The 26,377-nt window shown below is 46.2% G+C and overlaps 1 protein-coding gene and 1 long non-coding RNA gene across 8 annotated transcripts; one reads left to right on the forward strand and one right to left on the reverse strand.

The window, feature by feature from the left end:
- The first annotated feature begins 1,358 nt into the window (after nucleotides 1-1,358).
- On the forward strand, nucleotides 1,359-17,776 carry LOC117757164. Its single transcript, XR_004613044.1, has 4 exons — nucleotides 1,359-1,368; nucleotides 8,029-8,035; nucleotides 12,280-12,288; nucleotides 16,867-17,776. It is a non-coding gene; the product is annotated as an uncharacterized LOC117757164 (long non-coding RNA).
- Nucleotides 7,660-25,119, reverse strand: gata3 (GATA binding protein 3). 7 transcript variants are annotated; one of them, XM_034577974.1, is made up of 7 exons: nucleotides 24,975-25,119; nucleotides 19,135-19,545; nucleotides 17,783-18,298; nucleotides 15,625-15,770; nucleotides 13,293-13,418; nucleotides 10,624-11,069; nucleotides 10,095-10,589 (listed from the first exon to the last, which is right to left on the reverse strand). In XM_034577974.1, exons 2-6 carry the CDS (start codon nucleotides 19,367-19,369, stop codon nucleotides 10,779-10,781), a joined length of 1,314 nt encoding a protein of 437 aa, XP_034433865.1. In that variant the 5' UTR covers nucleotides 19,370-19,545; nucleotides 24,975-25,119; the 3' UTR covers nucleotides 10,095-10,589; nucleotides 10,624-10,778. The 7 variants fall into 7 exon arrangements, with proteins under 7 accessions (XP_034433871.1, XP_034433865.1, XP_034433866.1 ...); XM_034577975.1 differs by lacking the exon at nucleotides 24,975-25,119 and adding an exon at nucleotides 23,848-24,126; XM_034577977.1 differs by lacking the exons at nucleotides 15,625-15,770; nucleotides 24,975-25,119 and adding exons at nucleotides 15,511-15,557; nucleotides 19,707-20,064.
- Nucleotides 25,120-26,377: the final 1,258 nt, after the last annotated feature.

Here is a 26,377-nt window from a genome sequence, read left to right on the forward strand (position 1 = left end):
GGAGACTCTCCTTCCCCCAACGCCAGCCATCTCCCCTCACTGGGTTTTTCATCCCGCTGTCGCCGCTGCCAGGCGGCAACGCGGGCCAGGCTTGCTCAGCAGAGCCGCAATAAGACAACACTAATAAACGCCAACTGGGGGGGGAAACAACAAACAGCTTACACTTTCAAATTTTACACTGAACTAGTCAGGGCTAATTCCTTCTCCAATGTTTAGGGGAAAACACCAGCCCTCACTAACCCCCTTCTCTTCTCTCAAACTACCCCATCCCAACCCCAACCTGTTTATCCACTGTCAACAATACAGGCCTGCCGTTGGAGCGAGGCACCTGCTGCTTCCTGGTTCACGGCTGGTGATCGGGAGGCGTTCGGATAAACAAACTCTGTCTCGTTTGGTTCGGGTGTTGACAGCGACACATTCCCGCTTTTCATCTGCTCTCCTCTTACGCAACCCCACACTGCACCGGCGCTCTGCAGCGCTCCTTTTTCTTGTTTCCCTCGCCGGGGTTAAGCATATTTCTGTGTGTGTGTGTGTGTGTCTTTGCGTTGCTTGCTCTGCACCTTAAAAAAAAAGTGCTTGCTCAGGGACCAGTAAGTGCAGAGCCGCCCCTGGAGCGAGCGCGAGCGAGATGAACTGTTTATCTGTCTGTTGCAGTGAAAAAAAAAAACACACCCACCGTTATATTATCGCGAGCGAGGCCCCGATGGAAGGATTTCTCCGACCTCGGTACAACAACGCCGCCGTAGCCCAGGTGACTCATCACATCCATACGCTTCTGAGGGCCTCAGGTTAACCTACAAATCAAAATTACTCATGGCTTTGAAGAGCGTGTGCACGCTTTCACTTTTCTCTTTTAATCTGCAGCTGATACATTTGAGGCCGTAGATCGTCGGAAGAAGTTACGGGGGTTTCTTTGTCCGCCCGCTTTGTGCGACTGTCACTTGAGGTCAAGGTCTATTAGCGGCATTCTTATCTCTTCCTCACCGTTTAGACCGCACTTAAGTAAATTAGAGGCCTCAGTAAAACACACACACACACTTACACACTTACACACTCCTCCCACCGACTAATCCATCCTCCCTAAAGTTGGTCTGCGATCCCGGTCTGCTCTGTATGAGGCCCCCCCGATCTCCAAGCAATGCACACATGATGGTTTTTATTGTGTATGTAAATGTAAAGTCTGCAGCAGTTGTATCAACATCTCATTTGTACCCAGTGTGTGATTAAAAGTGTGTAAGTGTGTAAGAGAGTGTGTAACAGAAAGCAGTGATCTGGTGGTTTGCAGGTTACAACATGCACACGTCAAAGTTAAAGCTGGAATTAATTAGTTTTCAATGTTTCTGTTCGGTGCTTATGTTGTTTTAAAAAGTTATTCATTTGATGATTGTTGACATTCTCACTTTCTGCATTATCTTCTTTCGGCAGCTTTGGTGAGACGGATATTTGGGAGTTATGGGTAAAGAAGTTTTGAGAAAGCAAAACACCGATTCGACACTTTTAGATATAGAGTTATGTTAGTGAAACGTGAACACCCTAACCTTTGGTCTTGTCAAAACCCAGCAACTGTAAACTATCTTCTTTGTGTGTGTGCAGGATCTTCTCCTCCGTGCACTGATCTGTTGTAAACTCTGAGCTCACATGCTAACACGACTGGCAGGTAGTGACTGAAGTATGCGAGGCCGCTTCAGGCAACAGAACTCACTGGGAGGGCAAACAATCTGTTCAGCTATTTATCCATAAATTAGTTTCTCAAGATCTTTTAATGTTGGCAGATGGCACGTACAGTTTTCACTTGTCAAGTACAGACGTAATTAATCTTTTTCTCATTTTCCTAATTGAAGTGAGACTCTGAAGAAAAAAATAATGAGCAGAAGATATTTGACTTCACTTTTGTAATGGTTTTCAATGTCGTGACTGTCATACTCATCCGTGTGATCTAATATTTTTCAAACCTATCCTGACATGTTGTGGGCGTGGTTGATATTGGCAGGCGGTCGCGTCTCCCAGACGGCGAAAAAGCCTGCGAACCGCCGTGCTTGTGAGTTCATGTCGTAGCACAAGTATGCGCAGCTAAACATTAAACTGTGGCGCTCCATGGTGATGTGATCACAGACCATCCGTGACCTCCTGCCAGAGCCGCTGCTGGTCTGTACATGCTACAGCGGTCAACCCAGGCCAGCATTACCTCAGGAAAGAGCTCTCGCTATGAAAACACCAGCCGTCTCTGCTGGCGGCCTCCAGTACAAACACTCCCAGGGCTCCCAGAGGGAGGCGGAGTGGCTGTGGAGGCAGAGCGGGGCTGGAAGGGCCGGGGGAACATGGGCCAGCGACAGGGGGTCGGCGGCGGGGCCGGTTCGGGTCAGAGCGGAGTGAAGCAGACTCTTTCTGTGGCGTTCTTCTGCAGCACTATGGGGACAACACGGCTGGTTGTCACACTACTGTGGCAGATTGTAAACTGTGCAGGAGGCTCAGATTGCATCAGTGTGGTGATCTGCAGCTGCAGGTTTTAATCAAGGACACCGTGTTTCTTTTGGCGTTTTGGAGTCGGTGTTGCATCATCTGATGAACAGAGCTGCTGCTGCAATCAGAGACAGGAACACAAAACTGTTGGTGTGGAATTAATACGTTTATACAAGTAGTGTTGCAAAACTTTGCTTTTTTTTGATACAAGAAAACTTTCTGTCCTCATCGTTGAAAAGATTCCATATTTAAAATGTTGCTTTTCGATATCTTTCTAATACTTATAATCATTTCATAATTTATTTGGTTTTGTCCAGCTGTTCTCATCACGATCACATCACTGTCATTGCTGGAAATATCTCAAAAGCACCAACATGACACATGATGAAGCAGCTGCTGTTCAAGTTACGGTGCATTTACAACAACAATCAACTTTTTGGTGTAAAAAACAGATGTTTTCACGCAGTTTTCCAGGTGCAGCGCGTGAAAATAAACCTTTTCCAGCCGCGTTGGTCGATGCTTCCGCGAATCGGGACCAATCTGGAGACGTTCACACTTTTCCAAACAGCTAATTTATTATCAGCGATGCCTAAGCCTCTCTATGAAATCCATCAGCCACAGACAAGGAGCGAGCAGGGAGATATCGAGCGTCCAATCACGAGAGAGACGGCCACATGAATTAAGTCTCTAATGAGATATGAGGTAGATAGTCGGAGGGGAGGAGATACAAGGCTGCACTAATGTGTTTTGTCACTTCCCTCATCATCTCTCTCACTTCCTGGGGTGATGCAGATAACCAGCCCAGATTCCCCGTGTGCTTGCCAGTGATTGGCCGCGGCGAGCTTATTTACCTAATAGGGCTTGTCAGATTGGCCCACGGGAGACAATGGCATGTGTAAACAGCCCCGGGGCTCTGGACAGCCGACGGACACAGCAGTCCCTTTGTTATAGGTAGCTACTCTAACTGTTGGCAGTCGACACATGCATGGTCACACACACACACACACACACACACACTCACTCACTGATCGCGGTTAAGAGTTGGACTTAGGTGGTTTGACGGCCAACGGTGGAGCTGGAATGTTTGGGTAAAAGCTGCCAATGAGCAGCGGCAGGAGCCAATAGTTAACATCTTTAGAGGTGGACGGTATCAAGAGGCTCTTCACTCCTGCTTCTGCTGCTAATGCACCGGACACGTCGCTGTTCCACAAGCCGGAAACTGACATTCGCACTTGTTTGCCATTGAAAACGTTAAATCTGAGGAGGATTCTGACTCGACGTGTCTCTGAGGGGAATATCTCTGCTTCTATCTGATGGATTAACGTGAAATTTGACACATCGACACAGGACGAGGTGTATTAACCTCAGTGTTCTTCTGACTTTTCATCCAGAGACGCCATAAAGTCAATGCAATGCTTGTAAGAACTGCTGTTGTACACTTCTATTACCTCCATTGTTGGTTGGTTGGTTTTTCCACTGAAAACGGGACGGGTTCAGGGACGGGACATGGACCAAGAAATAAACCAATAATTTGGGTTCATGAATTTACTTTTAATATTGCAAGGTTTCTGTATTTTGATTGTATTATTATAACTTAAGTTTGATATATCAAACATAATTCTTTGATGGTGTGGATGATACCAAACCTTTGTTTCCTGCACAGATGTGAAATCATGCGTCTTTAAATTTGTCTTTTCACGCCAAGAAATTCTACACGTTTCTCTCCCTTGTTTTATTTCTGTGCATCTGATGCCTCAGTCTGAAACTTATTGTACTTAAATGAAAAAAAACGACTTATTTTTGTCAATGTGGAATCATCTGAAATTAGCAGAGATCAACAGTAAACTCAGTGAAACGTCTGTAACATCTGTCCAAAGACATCAACTTCTTCCCCAGCTTATTAAAAGGTGATTAACGCACGACTTGGCCCAGATATAGACGGAGTGGTATTCAACACACACTCTTCAAACACACCTTTGCAGACGGTGCCAAGATCGTGTCATCAAACACAGCTTAGCTGATGCCTGTCCCCTGGCACTGCAGCCAAATGAACAGAATACAAACACCTGTCTGCTCTACTTTCCCGTGGATTTGTGATGCGGCTAAGAGGTGCCAGTCAGCTATCAGTCGGTTTCTGCACAGCTTAGATGGTTTGGCTGCGGGTGTTCGTTCGCTGTGAAGAGCAGCGGAGGCTTTGTGTGGCGCTGGGTAAACCCCGGTGACAGTTTGTGGATACAGGCCCATGCAAATGTGCTGCTTCCACAGAGTTTTTTGACAGGTGAGGTTCAGTTTTGCCCACGGGCTGGGAGAGACGGCTGTCCGTTACACAGGCCAAGCAGGGGACAGGGCGGTAAAACATCTCCTGAGAACCATGTGGTGCAGCGACACACGTGGGAATACCCCCCCACCCCCCCCCCCCCCCCCCCCCCCCACCCCCACCCCCCCCCCCCACCCCCCGAGCTGCTGCAGGGGATCTCATGGGAAAAGTCAGATCTCTAAAGAAAGAGGAATCGATGGGGTTTTATCAAACTCCAGACAACTTAACACGTAGGGGGTTGATGTACGGGAACAAAACTACAAACTTACTGTATGTAGTTTGTAGTTTTGTGCAAAAAGCCTCTTAAAGTTACTTTTATCCCTCGTTCACTTTTACAGTTTTCCTGCCGACTCCACGAGTTAAAGAACCAAATGATGTTTACTCTCTTTATTGTAAATGACTATACTTTAATTTTGTTTGCTTAAAATTCATGCATACAATTCATTAAAACATTTTGTAGAAAGTTTCCTGGAAACTAAACTAGTCTCTATTTTAAAGCAATAGATTTTAGGCAAAAACACTCAGGACGTTTTCAGACATTTCTAACTGGAGTAGATCTTTAGTTTTACTTGAGAAAACGTCCTCGTCTCTGCACGTGCAGGTGAAGACATTCTGTGTTTCACTCCAACCAGCCTCTTTGCTTATTTTACTATTCCCCTCTCCCCTCTTCATGCCGTCCCTCTCATAAATCTTCCCTCAAGCATGTCACCTTGTTCTCCTCTTGTCTCTCTCGGCTCATCAGTCATTCATTCGCTCTGACGCTGTCTGTCACAGGCTGAGGTTCGAGCCTCGCAGCTGCTCCCTGACTGACCCGGTGCACTTTGTGCCACCTCCAGTACTCGCGGTTCTCTGCGGAGACCATTTCCTTCATGGAGAACTGGGGGAAAAGCTCATGTTTGTTTCTGTTTTACAACCGCGGTGCATGAATCAGCCAGAAACCAGTTTATTGAGACGCAGCAGAGAAGGAAGCTGTTTGTTCATGTGCACAATCACACAAGCACCTCGAGCATTTTCAAGTCATCTGCTAACGAATATCACCATCGCGGCAGCAGGCTTCTATAAGCCTGTTGCAAACGTGTGAGAGAAACAGTGTGTGTGTGTGTGGGATGAGGGTTTAGGCACGTCGTCTGCTAGGCCATCCAAGAAGCCCCAGGGCACCTCAGTAAAAGAGATAATTATCTTTTATCTGCTATGTTGTGACGGGAGATTATGGTTCAAATTTACGATTGTTAAGGAGACAAAGCAACGCGAGGCTGCTCTTTTGAAAAGTGGCGAGGGGGTCTCGGGAACAAGTGAGCGAACTCCCACAATGCAGCGACAGCTCATCCCTCATGTTTCAGGCTCGAGGTCTTTTTGAAACAAAGGAGAAGGATAAGAACATCAACAGCCACTTACTTTCAGAAAGGACGATATAAATCCCATCATAAATGTTAGATTATACCATCGTGTAGTGGAATCGGAGTGATCTCGTGGCAGATCAAAGATAAAGCAGACGACACGCTCACTGTCTTGTGGCTCAAATTACCTTTAAAATACCTTTATCGATCCTTTCAGAGGTTTTAAAGTCGTCCGTCGTGATTCAAAGTTTTTATTCTGATGTGTCACAACTGTAAATACACAAGGAAAATCTGCAAAGTATCTTATTTATCATTTATTTATTGATCCACTTGGTTTTATTATGCTTTCACAATCAGGTGCTGGTTAGCTTAGCTTAGCATAAAGACTGGAAACAGGGGGAAACAGCTAGCCTGACTCCGTCCAAAGGTAATAATCAACATGTACTCTTGATCAATGACGTATTTATTTATTTATCTATGTTGTGTGTGATTTTTATTAAGTTTTTGAGGGTTTATGTGTTGGAATATTTCTTGTCCACGAGATAAAGCTCGTTAATAAACTTGGACAGAGCCAGGCTAGCAGTTTCCCTCTGTTTTCAGTCTGTATGCTAAGCTAAGCTCACTAGCTCCTGTCCACAGCTTCATGTAGCACAGACACGAGAGTAGCGTCAAAGCTAACTTCAATCAAATTTCCCACAGAAGGTTGAACTGGTCCTTTAACACGTACTGTAACCGCCACTGTAACAGACAGGGAACAAAGTTGACAGAGTGTGGGTTCGAGTTGTTGGACAGAAGAAGAATCATTAACCCACAACACACAACCCCCCCCCCCCCCACATGTGACCACACGGACAAACATCGCTCCGCACTTCAAACCAAACTGTGACACAACTTATACATGATATTATTTTCTGTTTCCTTAATAACTTCCTACTTCCTGTGTTGGGATGTAGATCAAGTTTATTCTCTTTTTACTTTAAAAATGCAAAATTCCTAATTAATTCCTCGTCATTGTGATTTCCTACGTTTCTCCCGTTAATTTTTTGGTGGAAATACTAATATTGCAACGACTCAAACAGCTTTTAAAATTACTTCAAGTGACAAAATGTGCATCAGTTTGATGACAAACTTATTTTTAAGCTTTCAAAGTTACAAGGGTCACCCCCCCATCATTTGACCCGACCCCTGCTGATGGTGACAGCGACGTGGCCCCGATGAAGACGGACTGTTCCCGAGAGCCGATTACACCCACAGCTCTGTCATCGTCCTCACCTGAAAGACGAGAGGCAGACGCAGGAAGCGAGGGAGACCCGACAGGACGGCAATAAGTGGTTCGTGTCGGCGACGGCGGTCGATGATGGAGAAAAGAGGAGAGGAGATCACAGGGAGTTCACGGGTCCGCGTTCGAATCCTCACCTGAGAGCCGGTCGCTGCACATCCAGTCACCCTTGGCAGACGTCCACAGGCAAACACCCGAGGGAGAGGGGGTCAGCCAGGGGCCACGGGGTCCCACCACGGGGCAAAGCTTTCCTCAATCCCTCTGTACACACACACACACACACACACTCTCCCCGCTCTCATTCCACATGCCCCCTTGACCTCCCTATTAAAACACAGGAGCAAATCTCCCGATTGGTCACAACGGCTCAGAAACAAATGATGCCAAATACCTGACTTCTGCGTGGCCTTTTCTGCAGGGAGGCATGAGAGGGCCGCGGCCGCCACAGTCGACATTCCACCGGGTCAAATATATATATATTCTGATATTGGAAACGTGATGCGCTGCAGTCCTCGTGATTTGTTCGGGGGGGTGGTAGGGACGTTTCAACGATATCTACCGGGAGGAATGACGTGTTGCATAAGAGGGGATCGAGCGAACGAAGCCGGAGGATGGACAGAAGAGTGGATGGAAAGAAAAGAAGTAAAGAAACCACCTGTTTAACTCGTGATTTCATCAAATGAATGAGTATTATGGCAAATACTTTAATTTAAACCCCCAAGATAAGATGTTTGACTTGTGTCAGGAAATAAGCTTCAATTCTTTTTATCCTGTTTGGTTTCTGCACAAAACCTTGTTTGTGTTTTGCTCATTTTCAAATTCTTTCAGTTTCATTTCTTTTCACGTGTTGTCTTTTAATGTTTTGTGAATATTTAGGCCGCTGTCTTTCTGACAGAATAAAGAAACCTCTTTATTATTTTAGTTATCATGGTCTGGTGCGGATTCTTCAGCTGTGAACGCTTAAAACTGCCCGAACCTGTATTAAAAGACACTACACGCATAAGAAAACCAGTCTCAACAGATCGCGAACTGAACTGTTCATTATTGCAGCTGCACGTCTTTGTATATTAATGAGCAGCAGATGCTTCCTGCAAATTCCTGCAAATTATACAGATTTCAGAAAGTTGAAAGACGAACGGACGTTAAGTGAAGCAGGTGGTTTCATGCCGAGGGATTCTCGGAGCTGTGGGACGTGCACGACCACAGAAAAGTTATTCATTCGTGATTTTGGATGACAAAAGTTTTATTTGTGCCTCATATTCGGCTATTGGGGCCTTTTTCTACCATAGTGGGTGTTTCAGCCTTACAGGACATATACTCACAATAATGTTGGTTGTGTATCATCTATCAGTTTAATTTTGATCAATAGCAACATAACAAAAGTTGAATATATATCTATATAATGCTAATGCAGTGTGTAGGAACTTTGAGATTTGTTTTTGCTAAAACCGGGAAAGTGATTTTAGTCTGTGGTCACTGGAACTTCCGGGCGTCACCAGACAAAAAGAATTGAATTTAAAAAAGCGGAGGAAGCTGCAGTCGTCGAAAACCAACACATGGTTCCTCTCATTTTCCCAGTTTGAGTCATTTCTAATGTTCACTGTTAAAGTTGAATATTGCAACTGGATTCCACTGCTTTCAATGTATTTACAAGCAGAACAAGCGACTGAAGGAAATGATGCTGTTTCATGACTGATGTGATGTTATGATGTGTGTGTGTACCAGGTTGTGTGTGTGTGTCTGTGTGTGTGTGTTTGTATCGGTGAGATGAGACAAAAGCCCCTTCAGCCGACGGGGCCTGTGTGGCCCGACCTCTGCGACCCTGCCATTTGATTTGTTCCTCCATCGCCACTGTTTATTTCAGCTCTTCCTGTTTGTGCTCAGCTGACCGTAAGAGTCTCGCTCCTGTGACGGCCGGCTAGAGGAATACATTTAAAAAGAAGAGACACACAAAAATAAAAAAAGGCAGGGTGTGTCTGTGTGTGGTTGTGTGACGGGTGGTGGTGGGGGGGGTGGGGGGGCATGGAGAGACAGAAGAAAGCTCTTGAACACGGCGCTAACATGTCAACAGAGATTAAACTAGTTTATTATTTTCAAAGAGGGAAAAAAAATACGAAACAAAAAGCAGTCATATTTTACACTAGTGATTATTATTAAATTTTTACAACCATTCAGTCTGCATAACATAAGGAAATAATTCTACATCTTTGTTTCTTTCGTATTTTTGGTACTCTGATTTATACATACAAATAACAAATACAGGAACTTTTTTCACAATGCATATAATCTGTGGGCAGGAAGAAAGTCTTTCAGGTGATCAAGTGTGTGTGTGTGTGTGTGTGTGTGTGTGCATGTGTGTGTCTGTATGTGTGTGTATGTGCACGCATCAACACAAACCAATTGCCCGAGACCTATAGCACATCCAAAAAAAAAAAAAAAAAGGCGAGACGCCTGCAGCCAGAGCTGCTGACTCTCTGCAAACTTAATGCAACACAATTCACGCAGGCAAAAAGCGAGGCCTGCCCTTTCTCTGAAGTCTCTCCCGCTCGTCTTCTAACCTCCTCCTCCCGTTCTCTCTCTCCTCCAGGACTCGGAGGCGTCCTCTCCTCTCCTCTCTCCTCCGGCGGGCAAAGTCTCTCCACCTGCTGCGACTCGTACCCTTCTCGTCGTTAGCTGCCCACAGGCAAATTTCCTTTTTTTCTTACTTAATTAAAAAGTCTTCATTAAATGTACTGTATTTCATACAATTTGTACAAATATATTCAATGTCTGTCTCTCCTCGTCTTCAGCAGAGGAAGAGGAGTGAGAAGAAGAAGAGGAAGGGGAGCGGGGATTCCTGTTACACAGGTGCAAGGTGAGGAGAGGCGGGTGTGGAAGTTAAGGGAGAGGGCGTCGAAAAAGTCCTTGTAATGTCTGTTTCTGTGACGTTTGAGTGTGGAAAAATGGCTTTTTGTACACAAATGGAGTTCCTTATCGTGTGGATCAGCTGGGAGGAAAGCCTCGGTGTGGTGGTGGTGGTGGCGGCGGCGGCGGCGGCTTGGGGAGAGATTGTTCTTTCTCTCCCTGGTTGGAGGAAAAAAAAGAAATCTTCCCCCTGGAGGTCGGTGCGCCGCAGTCAAGTCAAGTCTGCAAAGAATTCACATCGCTTTGATTTTTATAAAAATAAGATACAACTGAGGGCAAAGGAGCCTAAAGCCTGTCGCTCTCGCACCGCGGCTCGGCGGTGAGACAGGGGAGCTTAGGTGGAGCAGTTTGTTTGTCTTTGAGGATATGGAAGCAGGTCAGCAGAGGTACCGAGGGGTGTGGTGGTGGTGGTGGTGGTGGTGGCGGGGCCGAGGGTTCGGGGGGCAGGGGGGGGGGGCGGCGAAGTGAAGCGCCGGTCCGTCTAACCCATGGCTGTGACCATACTGGAGGGGTGGTGGGGGCCGAATGGGAGGCCGGAGGAAGGGTGCATGGGTGTGGGGGTGCTCAGCATGTGGCCGGAGTGCGAGAAGGGCGGGAAGGACGACATGTGGCGGGAGAGGGCGGCCGGGCTGAAGGAGCTGCTCTTGTCCATCAGGCTCTTAGAGAAGTCGTCCATGGTGTCTTGGGACTTTTTGCTCTTCTTGGACTTGCTGGACATCTTCCGGTTCCTGGTCTGGATGCCTTCCTTCTTCATGGTCAGAGGTCGGTTGATCTGCTCTCGAAAGGAGACAGAGAGAAGATGGCAGATTAGTATTTTGTCACGGCAGCAGATTCGCGGCAGGATGGAAATCTTAAAGAGCTTTAAACACAAAAACATCGCGAGTCCATTCCCATTAGGGAACGCAAAACAAAAAGAGGAAAGCGTAAGTGAGCGGTGACACCACGATTCAAAACAGACACACGGATCTTTTTTGTTTTGTTAGAGGCGGACTTTGGGGTTCTGGGGAAACATAATGATATGTAATGGAGTCCCATTACAAGACTGTCCCATCCTGAAACACAAAACTGTTTATATACACCCTGTGTGCATGTGTGTAACAGTGTGTGTGTGTGTGTGTGTGTGTGTGTTGGGGTGGATTTAAATGTTGATTCCTTTAAGCTGGACTGTATCTGAGGCTGTGGGCCGTGCCAGAAAGTAAAAAAAGGAAAGACGGAGGGAGGGAAGATGGAGAGAGAGTGTGTTCGGAACAGCGACGGCGAAGGGTCTGGCAGCTAATGTGCAGCCAGTCGACCACAGAGACACATGGCCATGACGACCGCCAGCGTCGGCCAAGTCCTCCTCTCCACCCTCCTCCTCCTCAACCGCGTGGCCGTCTCCTGGCCAAAATGGCCCCAGCTGCCGTATTCCAGCATAGGTTTAGCCGGGAATGAGAGCTGGATGATGGAATTCCGGCTGTGGCAGGATTATGCGGGGAGGTGGAAGAGGCCGGCTGGCTTCCTGATCTTTCTGAGCGCTTCTTCCCGGGGAAATGGGAACAGGGATTTCTACCTCGCGCTGTCTGAGACATTGCCATTTTTTCGCTGACTCTTAAAGCAGAATGGCCTCAGTGATTGGTGGAGGGCAGACATCTCTTCTGTGCACCCCTCCCCCCACCCCCACACTCCTCCCCGGTGATGTGGTTTCACTCTCTTAAGATGTGGCTCCTGCAGGTGACTTGCTCGGCCTTGCTTCCAGCTCTGAGGTGAGCTACGCCCGCCTAAAGCCGGTCAGGCCTGTGCCCTTTGATGCTGAGACGTCTAGCGTCTCGCAGAGGAAGCCCCGAGTCTCCGGCCTGCGCTCGGGCGCCCCCCCCCGGGACATCAAACAAAAGCCAAAGTGCTGTGAGTCAGTGACCACCGCAGAGCGCACAGGACAGCCCCTCCGCCTCCCAACACCAGCAGCACCTGAAACCTCAGCCCCAGACACCCTCTGAGATATGAAGATGAGAAAGGTATCGTTCACACGTGGTGAGAAAACCCCTGATTACTGAAAAGAGTGTGTCAATGTTTTTCGGGTGTTGACACAACCTCACGCTTGTGGCAGCGTCTCTGTTTTCACAAGTTTCTTATCTGAGCCAAAGCCTACGGGACAACAGGCTGCTACCATCAGGTGTTCTGGGACTGACTGTCCACACACACACATCAGGAGCACAGACCAGGCCAGCAGGGACTCGGCTAAATTCTCCATGAAGAATGTGGAATTTGTTTCAAAGGGAGCAAGGCCCAACAGAAGTCTTGGATTTACCAAAATAAACTAATTTCACAATTACACCGAGGTCGGGGTCGGTTCAAATGCTAATATGTAACTGGGAAATATTATTCTTCTCCCCTTTTAACCTTGGTCTGAATCTGGTTTCTGCAGCGCCCGAGCCAACTGCCAAAAGTAACATGGGAAAATGATTTAACGTGGAGCGCTGTGCGTGACAAGCGCTGCAGCCGAGCGGGGATATGGGAGATATATAGGCCGCCTTTATCTGGCGGAGAAGAATTTCTACCTCCACGTTAGCTCGGTTATTATTATTTAGGCGATAATGTCTGTTTGATTAAAAGTTACAGCTACGTGCTCGAGAGAGAGAGTGTAGAGATGCAGAGGGTCCCGGGGGTCTCCAGATTGAGGATGTGAAATGATGTGAAGCTCCAACCGACCCAAGAGGAATCCGAGGGATGGGTGGTCAGAGGGGGGGGGGGGGACCCTCATCTCCCAGAAATAAGAAATTAATCGAATTTTAATTAAGCCCCCTCCTCTTATTTAACATGCAAACGCAAGGCGGCTGCAGGCTTAGCTCACTTTGCTCTTACACATTTTAGATTCCCACTTACTGCCAATAAATCACATTAACTCTACAGTCTATCTGTTATCGCCCTGGCCCGGACCCCCTCTGCAGGGAGCACTCCGTCAGAGGAGGCAGGGGAAAGATGGAGGAAATATTCTGCAGCATGTGGGTTTATTTCTTACATTGTGCAGTTTGAAGTAGAGGCCGCAGGCGTTGCACACCGGGTCCCCGTTGGCGTTTCTCCGCCACAGCGTCGTCGTTGTCGTTTGACAGTTTGCACATGAGGTCCCTGCCCGCCTGGCTGCAGACTGCACCGGAGCACCGAGAGGCCAGAGGAGAGGAAGAAGAGGACACACCGTCACATGACCACGTAATAACCCAATGAGCAGGTTTATTTATTTTAAACGCCAGCGTGCAGGGCTGCAGAATCTGAGATTTTTTTTTATTCATTTAAAACCAGGATCTAAGGAAAAAGACATTTTTTAAAAAAAAATGCTTCATGTTACATTTAATGTTTGAGGATGTGTTTGTGTGATTCTGGCAGCTCTGCACACACAGCACTATACATCTCTAAATGCAATATAGAAAATCCAATTGTGTTTTTCTTTCATTGCAGATAAAAAACATTCCTTATTTCCATTCATGTGCATGTAAAAAAAAAAAAACAAACTCTAAAACTCAAAGCCTTTATTTTAACTGAATATACTTTCCCCTTTTTTTTTTTTGCATTAAAATAGTTTTAAAATAAAGACACAAAAAAAAAACAGAGCTGCTTTCACTCGAGGCTAAAAATAGCGTCACGGAGCACATACCTCCTGCAGAATAAATATTTACAGAAGACATAAAAGTGCTGCCTTGAAATGGGAGAGCTATTAAATCTGATTAAATTTCCCCCCCTTTAAAAAATGCGCGTTTGTGCCATGATGCACGAGGAGGCTCGCTTTGAAATGGCGACATGGAAAAGAAAAGAAAAGTTAAAAAAAGGGCCTGAATGTAGATTTTTATATCGATTAAATATTTTTGTTATAAAAAGTCATCACAGGCTTTAGGGAGGAATTCTCCTGCAGTAATAATAGAGTTTAAATTATGACGCGGTGGAATTAACCAAATAACTGCACATGCACCAGTTATTACGCAGACTAATAATTTAGAAAATAAGAAAGGGTGGATTAATTTCTGCTGCGGAGTGAAAGCCTGACTTCCCCCCCACCCACCCCCCACCCCCCCAGTCAAAGTCACGTCTTCTCGGGGATTTATCAGCTGCTGTCCTCGGCCTCAGTTTGCTGCAGTGGCCTGACATTGATGTTATAATCTCTTTAAAAAAAAAAAAAAATCGATAGACAGGTGACCGCAGAGGACGCGCGGACGTAAAGGACTACATTATCTCGGGGAGGGATTTCCAATTAAACACGTGTGCTGGCCTAATAACCCCCTGCTGCTGCTGCTGCTGCTGCTGCGTGCAGCGAATAACCGATCAGATCAGAGGAATCAACTTTATTATAATCCTCTATTATCTGCTCCATTCTATTTGCTTTTATTTTTTTACTTTCAGGGTCAAATTGTTGAGTTTTCCAGTGAATTTCTGCAGCAGAAACGTAAAATACGATATTTGATCAATGAGGTGATTGATCAGATTCGTCCTCGTCTTATAGCTTAAATTTTCCTCTGGTGTCACTTTGGGAATAATTCTATAAGTCTTTGAACCAGAGTGCGCGTGCACGCGGCTCTGGGTGAGGCCCTCACCTCCACGCTGCTCGTATTTACGCACAGATTTATTTTAAAACACTAAAAATAATCGTGACTATGCTGCAGGAGCCCGTGCATGGAGCCGTGCATGGAGCCCGTGCATGGAGCCGTGCATGGAGCCCGTGCATGGAGCCGTGCATGGCTCGGACTCTGCAGCCTGCGTGTGTTTTGACTGGGGAAGCGGGGGCTGTGTTGTTACGAGCGACTTATCTGCGCTGCTCAGACATCCGGCAGCTCTTTCCCTGGGAAGTCGGGTTTTCACATTAGAGGCGAGATGGAGGAGAAGAAGAAGCGGAGCGGGAGCGAAGAGGCATCTGTGCCTCGAAAGATATTTTATTTATCCTATGGATAGAAAGCGGGGGAACTCCTCTAAAGCTGTGATGAGAGGGGGTTTCCCTGGAGTGTAACTTAAAAGAAATAGCTCCTCTAGATAACAGCCGAGAATAAAAATATCAGAAATAATAATATTCATATGATGGAGCTCGTTTTGTCAACGCAGGCCTGCAGCCGTGACTGCAACAAGTACGTTTCAATAAGAGTCAATGACAATTTTTTTTTTTTTTTTCTTTCTTGCAAATAAAAATAGGCATCGTCATTGCATTTATAAAAAAGATGTGCAGTTTTTGTTCTGTGGTAGTATCTGAAAACAGAGACCTGCACTTGTCGAGTCAATTTCCTGCAGCTAATAGGCCTACTTCTTCCTGGAGAGGGGAAAAACAGAGAGAGAGACGGAAATGTCATCAACAGAGAAATGTGGTGGGGACGTACCAGCCGCCGCTTGGGCTTGATGAGGGGGCGATTCTGCCCGTTCATCTTGTGATAGAGTCCGCAGGCGTTACACAGATAGTGACCCGTACCGTCCCGCCGCCACAGGGGGGTCGACGTGGCCCCGCAGTTCACACACTCTCTGCCCTCTGCAAGAGCCAGCACACACACACACAGGCACACACACACACACACACACACGCGCGCACACACACACACACACACACACAACCACAAACACACACAAACATGGAGACAGGGTTCAGGTCAATAATCCTTAGAAATTAAAAATAAATAATAATACTGCTTCATTTATAAATAACAATAAGGTGAGTTAAATCACAGGGGAAATATTTCTATGTGTCATATATATATAAATGCAAAGTACAACAACAAGCATCAATATTAATCATTAAAAAAATAAACAATAATACAAAATAGAGTTTATTATATTCATGACACTCTCGTATAGGCCTAAAAATTAAACACATGTGGTTAATGTTGGTGATGAAGAACAGTTAAGGTCCATCAGGCAGAAATCATTCCACACACACACACACACACACTGTCACACACACGCACGCACACACACGCACGCACACTAATCTTAAAGCGTCGTGTCCTTGAACAGGATTTTTTTGGTCCGTGGCAATTTAAATAAAATCTAGTTAAACTGTTTTTTATTCTCTCCCTCATCAGCAAATCTCTCGTAATAATAATAATCCTGATAAAAAATAATACAAATGCTGATAATAATAATGATATTTATAATATTTATACTAATAATAATAATTATTATTATGTCTTTATATTTAATGGAGTTGTTTTCTGTGCTTCTGAAATGACTGGGGGCTGTCGAGCTGCGGTTTGCTGCCACTTCTCTAGTGACACCGGCAGGTGAGACGCGCACTAACACTCAGGTTGTAGCAGTGAAACCAGGGAGCTGCTCACACTCACATTTTCCAAAGCACACGCGCACACTGAGCTTTTGTGCAGAGCCGAGAGCCTTTTGCATTTTTCTGCAGCCGCACTTCCCCTTTTTTCACGCACAGAGAGAAAGAGAGAGAGAGAGAGAGATACGTGCAGTGTTTAGATGTGACAGACGTGCACGCTCCTGGACAAGTGCGTTTTCTTTCCTTTTTCTAAATTGGCAGAAAGGAAACGCTGCAGAAATCAAACAAGAGCTGATCCAGTGCAAACGAAAGGAAAAAGGGTTTCGGTTTTTTTTTTTTTTTTAAAGTGAAGTTTAACGTCGTTAAAACGAAAGAAAACGCTCCTTCAGATCGTAGAAATATCTCTAAATGAACATTAACAACCATTATGCTCGAATTAAAATCTTTATTTGCATTAATGTGCGATGCAGAATAATCCCGATGATATGCATCAGCTAATCCACTGTTTTCTACACTGCGCATCAGAGCCGCTGATATTAATCTCATTACAGAAAAAACTGCTTTTCAGCTGCTCGGCAATAACCTTTAAAATAATTACTCGCGATTTGGAAAAACGTCTCTCTCTCCCCCCCCCCTCCCTTGTTCTCTCCCCCCCCACTCAGTGGTTCGTGCACTCTGCCACGGCGACGGTTCACCCGCTTTTTCTCCCTGAATGAACGAGCAGCATCCGGTGCTCTGCCGCTGCGTAAACAATGCAACTGTGGCGCGCACTGGTCTGACAGTAATGGGATTATCTTAAACATATAAACGGGGCGACAGAGCCCAGAGAGCCGGCGTCCCCTCTGTCCCCGTGTCCCTCTGTGTCAGTGCACAGGACGATGAGGGGGACAAGAAAAATAAAATAATCTGCAGAGCAGTCAACTCTGAACCCCTCCGCGTCACGGTGCTTCTATTTGGGCTGGAGGGAAATATCCAGTCTGGGAATTCGATGTTTGTTTTTACGAGTAATTTATTTCCAACTATTTAATTTAATTTGTTGTCCTGGTGTTTTTATATTCGTGTTAAATATATCTAAATGTCATTATTATTATTATTAGAGGAAGAGCTGTGTGCGTCTTTTTTTGGAAACAGTCTGACCCTTGTTCTCGTGAGGGATGAATGAGCTGCTCATGGGTATAATTTTTTTCTACATTTCTAATCATCACTGAGGCTGCAAATCTGGGGAATCATGTTAGATCAAAAGGGAATGTAGTAAAGCGCACGCCTACCTGAACAGGACCTTGTTTTTGGTCTTGTTTTGGAACCATAACTAGAAGATGACCCACCTATCAGGCTACTTGGTGGGAAGAGGCCTGGCCCGTATTCGGGGACATATTGTGGGTATGTGGCGATGGGGTGATGGTGGCCAGAGGCTGACGCGCTCCGGCTGTGAGCTGACTCCAGTTTCATACTCTCGGCCAGGGTCACCTGGTACTTTATGCACTCTTTGTCCTCCTGCCGCCCGGAGCTGCTGCCCGGGGTGGATAAGCCCGGGTCCGGGGACACGTCTTTCGGTGGGGTCGGGGGAAACGTGAAGAGGTGCGGACTGGAGTGGCCGGTGGACAGGGAGGAGGAGGAGGCCGAGGGGTAGACGGACAGGCTGGCCGGGGATCCGTGGTGCAGGGGGTTCTTGGGGAAGGGGCTCAGGTTCCAGGGAGAAGTGCTGTGGTGCGGGGCGATGCCTTTGCTCCCCTCCAGCCAGGGCAGGGAGCCGTGCAGTAATGAGGGACGGCACACCTGGCTACCTGGAGCAGCGGAAACACAAGAAAACATCACAACCTGGAACAAATACACTCACATTTAATCCGCATTAAAGGGTCAGAGGCGCGTTTCAGGCCACATCTCACTTTTACGCACAGATTTATCAAAAACACTCACGTGGATATTTATATTTCTAACACAATTTTCCCTCCAGAGGTTGATTCTAAATATTCTCTGTCGTCCTGGACTCGTACTTTCAACCCCCCCACCCCCCACCCATTTAACAGGCCTCAATATAACAAGAGCATAAAAGAAACTATACGTCAACTCCTCGGTTTACTTCGTGATTGACTGTTCAGGAAGTTAACGGCTCCAAAATAGGAAACCCCACACATGACTTAATGCACACGAATAGCTCAATATAATAAAAAAGATAAAGATAGTGCACGAGCACCCTATTCCAGGTGTAACTGTGACTTCGGTGCCAACTCGTCTATTTGTTTAAACCCGTGACTAAACACCCGATTGATCCAGAAAACAAATTACGCACGGGCTCAACAAAATTCTCAAAAAAAATCTACTTTGACATATGAGTCAGCTGAGAGTTATTTAACGTTTGTAAAGTTGAGAGTGGAGCAGCGGAGGCAGGAGCGAACCTTCACACACATATTTATATTCGGTGCATGTTTTTTTTTTAAAGACGAATCGGCTCATAAGCGAAAACCGAAAGCTGCTCTGGGATCCACGTCAGATAATACAAAAAATCCCAACGCGTTCAGTTAATCGAGTCTTTTCTTCAGGGATAAATTACGCACAGAGGTGTCAACAGAATAATAAGCAGATTATTAAATAAAAAGGCCCAAAGAGGCTGGTGACTTACTGTGAGGAGGAGGAGGGTACCTCTGGACGGCTCGGACAGAGTTTCCATAGTATGGAGAGACGTGGTTCCCCTGTCCATCGATATTAAACAGTACATCCACATCGTCAGCGAGCTGATACTGGGAAGGGTCCATGTATGAGTGGCCGAGGCCCGGGTGGTGTGAGCCGGGATGCTGCTCGTTCAACACCGCGGGATGATGGCTCATCCATCGTGGCTGATCCGCACTTACTTCCATCGCTTTGCCTTTTTGCTTTTTTTTCTGTGTGTGTGTGTGTGTGAGTGGGTTTTTCTTCAGAAAATGTTCATGCACGCCGAAGCAAACCGGTGCACGTCACAAGAGAAGAAAGAGTCTGTCCCAAATCCGTGTTTATTCTCGTTAAATCCACAGGTTCCGCGCTCGCTTCTGGTCACCTGGAGACAAGAGAGGAGAATTTTATTTGTCTGGTTTTTTTTCTCGAAAACGTTTCACAGAAAAAAAACAAAACAAACAGGAGGCTAAACAAAAACAAATAAAGAAGTGAATTCAACCGGTTTCTGTTAGTGATCAAATCGTATTTAAACTCGAAACATACCCCACATCACAAATGCAACAAAGGTGTTGTCATATAAATAACGTCCAAAATGGAATCCAGCAGCCCGACGCACAGTTCCTGAACTTCTTCCTCGTCTTGTGCGTGTGTTCGAGTCCGGCTCAACAAGTACAGTGGAGGTTCGAGTCGAGGGCGCGCGGGGCTCGATCGCTGCGCACTGACCAGCACCAGCAAGTTAAACTCACTGATCAAATCTGTGTTTGTGCGCAGTTGTAGCCCTCTCCATTAACTCCTCTCTCTCTCTCTCTCTCGCTCTCTCTCTCTCTCTCTCTCTCGCTCGCTCTCTGGCTCCGTGTGGCTCTTACTCTCTCACCCTTGCTCTAGTCTACCTCTCTCTCTCTCTCTCTCTCTCTCTCTTGCTCTCTTTCTCCAGCCCCCTTTTTTTTTTTTTTTTTTCTTTTTTCTTTTTTACAGTGAAGGCATTCTTTCAGGATGGCGCCAGGCAGCTCAATGCTCGCAGACAGCTGTGGCGCGACGCAACTTAAGGAGGGTCTGTCAGTGTCATCAGTTAAGGGGAGGGGCCTGCCCTAATTGAATATAACGTGGGCCAGCAGATATGCAGAAGAAGAAGAAGTGCTGCAGGATTTTTTTTTTTTTTCCAATGACCTTGCCCCCCCCCTTAATATATATATATTTGAATAAGTGAGAATATTTATTTTTCTTATAGGCCTTTTCAAACTTTGAACCCCAGTTACGTATGGGCTGCAAAAAAAAGATGCAATACGTTATTATGGTGCATTAACGAATTTGTAAAATACTAAAATGTGCATTCATCTAAAAATAATAATAATAATATAAAATATTTAAATAGAGTAGTTACAACTAAACTCCTCAAAAACTAAACACACAGATAAATAATAAAGATTTAGTTTTATTGTGTTTTTATTTCTCCACAGATCTAAACGTTTGCTGCAGCTGGAGGAGAGAGAGAGAGAGAGAGAGAGAGAGAGAGAGAGAGAGAGAGAGAGAGAGAGAGAGAGGCTGCAGCAGCAGCAGAGCCTGTTGCTCACGGGCCTCTGGCAGGTCGCGGGACGTTCACGCTCTTAAAATTGTGACAGTGCGTCCTCTCGCGGTGACAGGCACATTATTCTAATGGCAGCTCCCGAAATTGAGCCGATTTCCTGCCCGTGAAGTGAAGGCAGCGGACAAGGACGCGCGGGGGGGGGGGGGGGGGGGGGACTGAGCTCCTGATGGTCTCCAGGAGGAGGGGGGGGGGGGGGGGGCGATCCTCCGGTGCAGGTTCTTATTGGCTGCTGCTCATCAATATCTGTGATAATAACCCACTGCGGAGACTCAACGTGACGAGCAGCGATGGGTCGTGTCATTATTTATTCAAACAGGAACATTAACTGGAACGTGATAGCGCGCACTGGGACAGATCCCCCCCCCCCCCACGCCATTTTCATCTTTTATTTCTAAGCCTGATAAATAAGCTGCTATGATTTTTTTGATTTTTTGATTTTTTTTTAAAGGGGCAACATTTAAAAATTTTCCCCGCGAAATCACAGAATTCACTTTCTCTGTATGAGAAGGTGTGTGTGTGAGTGGGTGAAGTGTCACGCGGACGTGCACGGCGTGCGTCATGCGGCAGAGAGGAAGTATTTTAAACCCAGTTTGGTTTCTCCATTTACTTTCAGATTGGCAGTGCGTAATAGTAGATATGTGTGTGTGTGTGTGTGTGTGTGTGTGTGTGTGTGTGTGTGTGTGTGTGTGTGTGTGTGTGTGCTGGGGGTGGAGGGGGTGGGGGGGGGGGGGGGGGGGGGGGGGGCAGCCTCGGCGACGCCACTGGATGTGACGTCACCGCGGTGTAAGCAAAGCAGTCAGGAAATGAACCTTCTCACGGCACGCAGTAGGTAACGGCAGCGGGAGCGCGCACGCCCTTGTGGTCTGCCTGATACCAGGTAGGGTCTGGTTTGATGGGAGCGATTCATTGGCTGCTGGGAGGGAAACGTGCACGACACGCAGGAACTGTTCACCAACAACCAGTGACACTATCAAATAGATAGAATTTGTATTTTAGCCACTGGAAATAAGGTTTCTGAATCGAAACAAGGCCGCGGTCTCCGGCGATGACTACACGGGTGCGTGTGGGTCTTTATTCCACATGTATCCCTCCTCCCTCCCTCCCTGATACGGAGGTTGTTCTGAGCCGGGCGCGTGGGAGCGCACACTGAGAGAGACTTGGCAAAGTGTCGCGTTTTTCCTCTCCAGGATAGCCCTGTACCTGGAGAGGGGGGGGGGGGGGGGGGAGAGAGGGAGCGTTTCCCACTCAGGCAAACCCGAGACTGAACTTGGATGCAAACTGCTGTAGCTGCCATTGTCAAGCTGTCAGCGGACTCGTGTAATTATCCTCTTGAAAAGTATCTCGCAGCCATTATCCACAGAGAACCCCCGGTATAGGTGCTGGGAGGCGACACATGACGGTAAACGCAGCCTAAAATCCTGATTATGGATTTTTTTGTTTTTTTTGTTTCAGTTTCTTGGATGCATCGCAGCTTAGAGAGAACGGAACATGGAAACCGTCCCGTGACTTGATTCCCGAGCCTCGGTGTCAATAACGCGGGAGCTTACTCAGCGCGGGAATAATAAAAAAAAAACCCGTCTCCCTCTCTCTCTTAATAAAAAGTTGTCAGTTATAATCCCGAGTTGTTTCCACGGAGGGAGAAACGGTGGCTTTAGCTCCTCTTCCCCACGTCGGTGTGTGTGTGTGTGTGTGCGTGTGCGTGTGAGAGTGTGTGTGTCTGCAGACGCTGGAGCTCCTGTGCGTAAAGTTGGATCCGTGTCCAGATTCTGATAAAAATCAACTAAGGCACTGTTTCCTCTTTTTTTTTCTCTATTGACACGAACAGATTATTCGATAAAATATTTTAGATCACGTGTGTGTTTACATCATCACACACACACACACACACACACACACACACACACACACACACACACACACACACCACCCCCCCTCCTCCTCCTGTTATGGCCCCATCAGCAAATACCATCATTCTTTATCTTTATAAATAATAATTCCCTTCCTGCTGCTGTTTCAATCCGAGGTGAGGAAGATAAAATCACACTTTATTAATATTAATAAAAAATCGGTTTGGCTAAAATAAATGTAAAAACACCATCTGAATTAATGCTAGTTCTATAATAATAATAATAAATATTAATAGCAATAATAATACAACAATTTATGATTTTACCCTGGAAATAAACTAGACATATACACAAAAGATACAATAATTTAAAAAGAGTAATAACAAAAGGTGTGTATGTGTGTGTGTGTCTGTGTGTGTGTGTCCATAATATTGTGTCACATTTTTTACATTTCAACATAAACTGCAAATCATCCTAACCTTTCACCTAGATTTCAAAATTGAAAGATTAATGGAATAAAATTAAAAATGACAAATAAATAAAGGTGCTTAAAATAAACCAGGGGAGCAGTTAAATCCTATAAATAACAGAGAATAATAGAAAGGAGATTAATAGAGCTACAGACGAGTCATTGTGTCCCTGAGAGATTTTTGTGACACGCTCATCTCGACTTTCAGAAACCAGCTCGGCGCCGCAGGTCGATCTTCTCCTCTGTGACTCATTCTCTACCTTTCTGGTCTTTTCAAGAAAAATCTAACGCGATCCCCAGATTAGCAGAAACTCGCCGCTGTCCTCTGACTGCATGAGAAGCAGCTCCGCTTCTCAGAACACAACAACGAGGGCGTCACTGTGCGCCGCGAAACCCGAACACACACACGTGGATTTCCTCGAATGATTCAAATGAGAAGCTGAGGGGATAAATCATCTTTTTTTTTTTAAAAACTGGCAGCTCTTCGTAATTCTGTGTCATTGTTTCCCGATGAGAAAAACAGAAGAAGAAGAAAAAAAGAAGACTGTCTGCCAATTGACTGACTCGCGATGCTTATCTGAGCCTCTATCGCTTCACGCCAGACACACTGATGTAATCTTTCCTCTAACAAACAGGCCTTTTCACCCCTGAGCCTGCGCGCACACGCACCACAGACACACGCACTCATATTCCGCATATTTATCCTAAATGTCTGTTGGAATAATTAACCAATAACACTCAGGATTAATAAGAAGGTGAGAAATAGAAATAGAGGCACAGTACCTGCTGCTCCACGTTATCACGCCCGAGGCCAGAGGTTGTTGTTTTTTTTAATTTATCCAGATTTAAAAGAGTTTAAATTTAACATCACAGCAGTTTAATAAAACCTCACGTGTATTTTTTATCGATTATTAAGGGATCGATAGAAGCGTGCACGAGCTCCTCTTCGTCTCCTCTCGCTTCTCCCTGAATGCAAATGACCGCTGGAGCTTTTGGCCCGTGACAGTGCGCGTGTGATGCCCTTAATTTGGCATCCTATTCTATCTCTCTCCTTTCTCTCGCTCTCTCTCTCTCTCTCTCTTTCTCCGCCATATCAGGACACATCGACCGAAGACGAGATGGTGGTGTGAGTGTGTGTGTGTGTGTGTGTGTGAGAGATAGTGTGTGTGTGTGTGTGTCTGTGTGTGTGTGTGTGTGTGTGTGTGTGTGAAGCGCAGCCTCAGCAAGTCCAACTCCCCCTTTTTTTTTAATGACCCGCCGGCAAAGGTAATCAGATCAATTTCACGGCGTGCACGGGATTGTGCCTCCACCACCAACCTGGGCAGGAGGTAATAGGTCGTTAAAAACCCTCATCTTCTCCTCTTTTCTGAGGGGGGGTCGCTTTGGAGGTAGGTTGCTAAATATTTTAAGGAATGCAGCTTTTTTTTCTTCTTCTTTACAAATCAGCCGCTTTTACGCACGAGGAAAATGAGACCGAGGAGAATTTTCCTCTTGTGCTAAAAGACATGGCAGCAGCAGTTTTTTTTTTTTTTGTACCACGAGCTCTATAAGGCAGCAATGGCGGTCGTTGTGGATGTTGTGTAGCCAGTGTAGCTGCTGCACAGCCCCCCCTTCTTTAAAGCAAGTGCGCGCAGCCGATGTGCAGAGAAATGCTGTTTCCATCCAGAAAACCCTGGTGCGAATTAACCCCAGTTCGAAAAATAAGAGAAATGCACATTATTACCGTTTCACGTCATTTACTTTCAACATGTAAAAAAAAAAACCTCCCGCTCCGCTAAAGTTTCCCATCATGCACAGACCATCAGGCTCAAGCACCATCACTGAGTTACAGCCACACGGGCACGAGGCGCGCGGGACGTGCGGGAGGATGCACCGGCGGCAAATCGAAGCAAATCTAAATATTTACTGACCTGCACTGGACGGAGGGTGGAGGCGTTTTTTTCCTGCAGATGTGAAGAAAGAGTGACATAGAGATGGAAGCGCCGATGGCATTTAGAGAGAGAGAGGGAGGGAGGGAGGGAGGGAGGGAGGGAGAGAAAGAAAGAGAGAGGGCGAGAGTGAGAGCTGTGGACGGGGAAGGTAAAAAAACACTCACACACACACACACACACACAGTGCTGCTGCTGCTGGTGGTGGTGGTGGTGGTGGTGGTTGTGTGCGCGCCCTCGGTCCCGGTGTCACATCATAACGGGAGGCACACACACACCCACACGCACGCGTGCATACGGGCCGAGCAAAAGCGGCATCTTCACAGTGACTGTACACGAGCCGTGCGCGCCAGCTCTTCCGGGTGTGAACGCATCACAGGTCAGACGAATGGAAACAAAACCAAACGCAATAGAAACCAATGGGTGTTAATTACAGGCCTGTTATTAAAATACAAATATCAAAGTATAATTCGATTTGGTTTTAATCAGCGAGTTCAGATTTTTCTATTTGTGATTCTGGATATATTTAGATTTGATTGTTGTTATCATTTAGTTTATTTATTCTTCGTTTCCAGGTACAGCACCTGATCCACGTGACGCACTCTGCTGTAAGTGAACATGTCTTTCTATCAGCTGTCAATCACCAGTGACATAAAAATACATTATTGCTCGTTGCTTAAAGGAAAAAGCAGTTTTGTTCTCTTTTCTATTCGATACACGTGAAGTGTTTTGTACACGAGCTGCACAGAATTCAGCTTCCACACGTGTATTACTGTCTTTATTATAAGAATTGTGTCTGTGTCTGCAGATATTTCTGAATCTCAGAGTGACACATAACATGCTGCACCTCCTTTTGTGCCGGAGCAGCAGCCTCCTCTCTCTCTGCTCCGCCACAAAGGAGGGATGAAGCTGCAGCTGGAGTCTAATCAACACCACACATCCGCAGCAATTAGCGCCGAAACCTGTGCGTAAAAATCAGAAGATATCGAGCTGCGATCGGAGCTGCTCGGTTTTATTTTTATTTCGAAGCTCCGCGTGCGTGCAGCGGCAAACCCGGCAGCACACAGCGGCCTGCTAGCCTGCGTGTTGACACCACGGCTGATTGAAAGGAGCAGCAAGCAAATCCGATCCTCCTCCCTGTGAAATGCACAGAGGTGAGAGGAGAGAGGGAGGAAGAGGAGAGAGGGAGGATGGCTGCTCAGGGTTTGGTGTCTCTCACGTTGTGCTTTGACTCTTTGAAGGAGAATGTAAACTGATCACACCCAAATCTATCTTTGTGGGAGGGGGGGGGGGGGGGGGGGAATTCAATTAAGGCAATAAATTAAAGATAATTGGCGCAAACCTCAGTTGTATAAACTTACAAATGCGGCTGCAGCCAAATGCGT

This window comes from Hippoglossus hippoglossus, chromosome 23, assembly GCF_009819705.1.
Source record: "Hippoglossus hippoglossus isolate fHipHip1 chromosome 23, fHipHip1.pri, whole genome shotgun sequence".
NCBI lineage: Eukaryota > Metazoa > Chordata > Actinopteri > Pleuronectiformes > Pleuronectidae > Hippoglossus > Hippoglossus hippoglossus.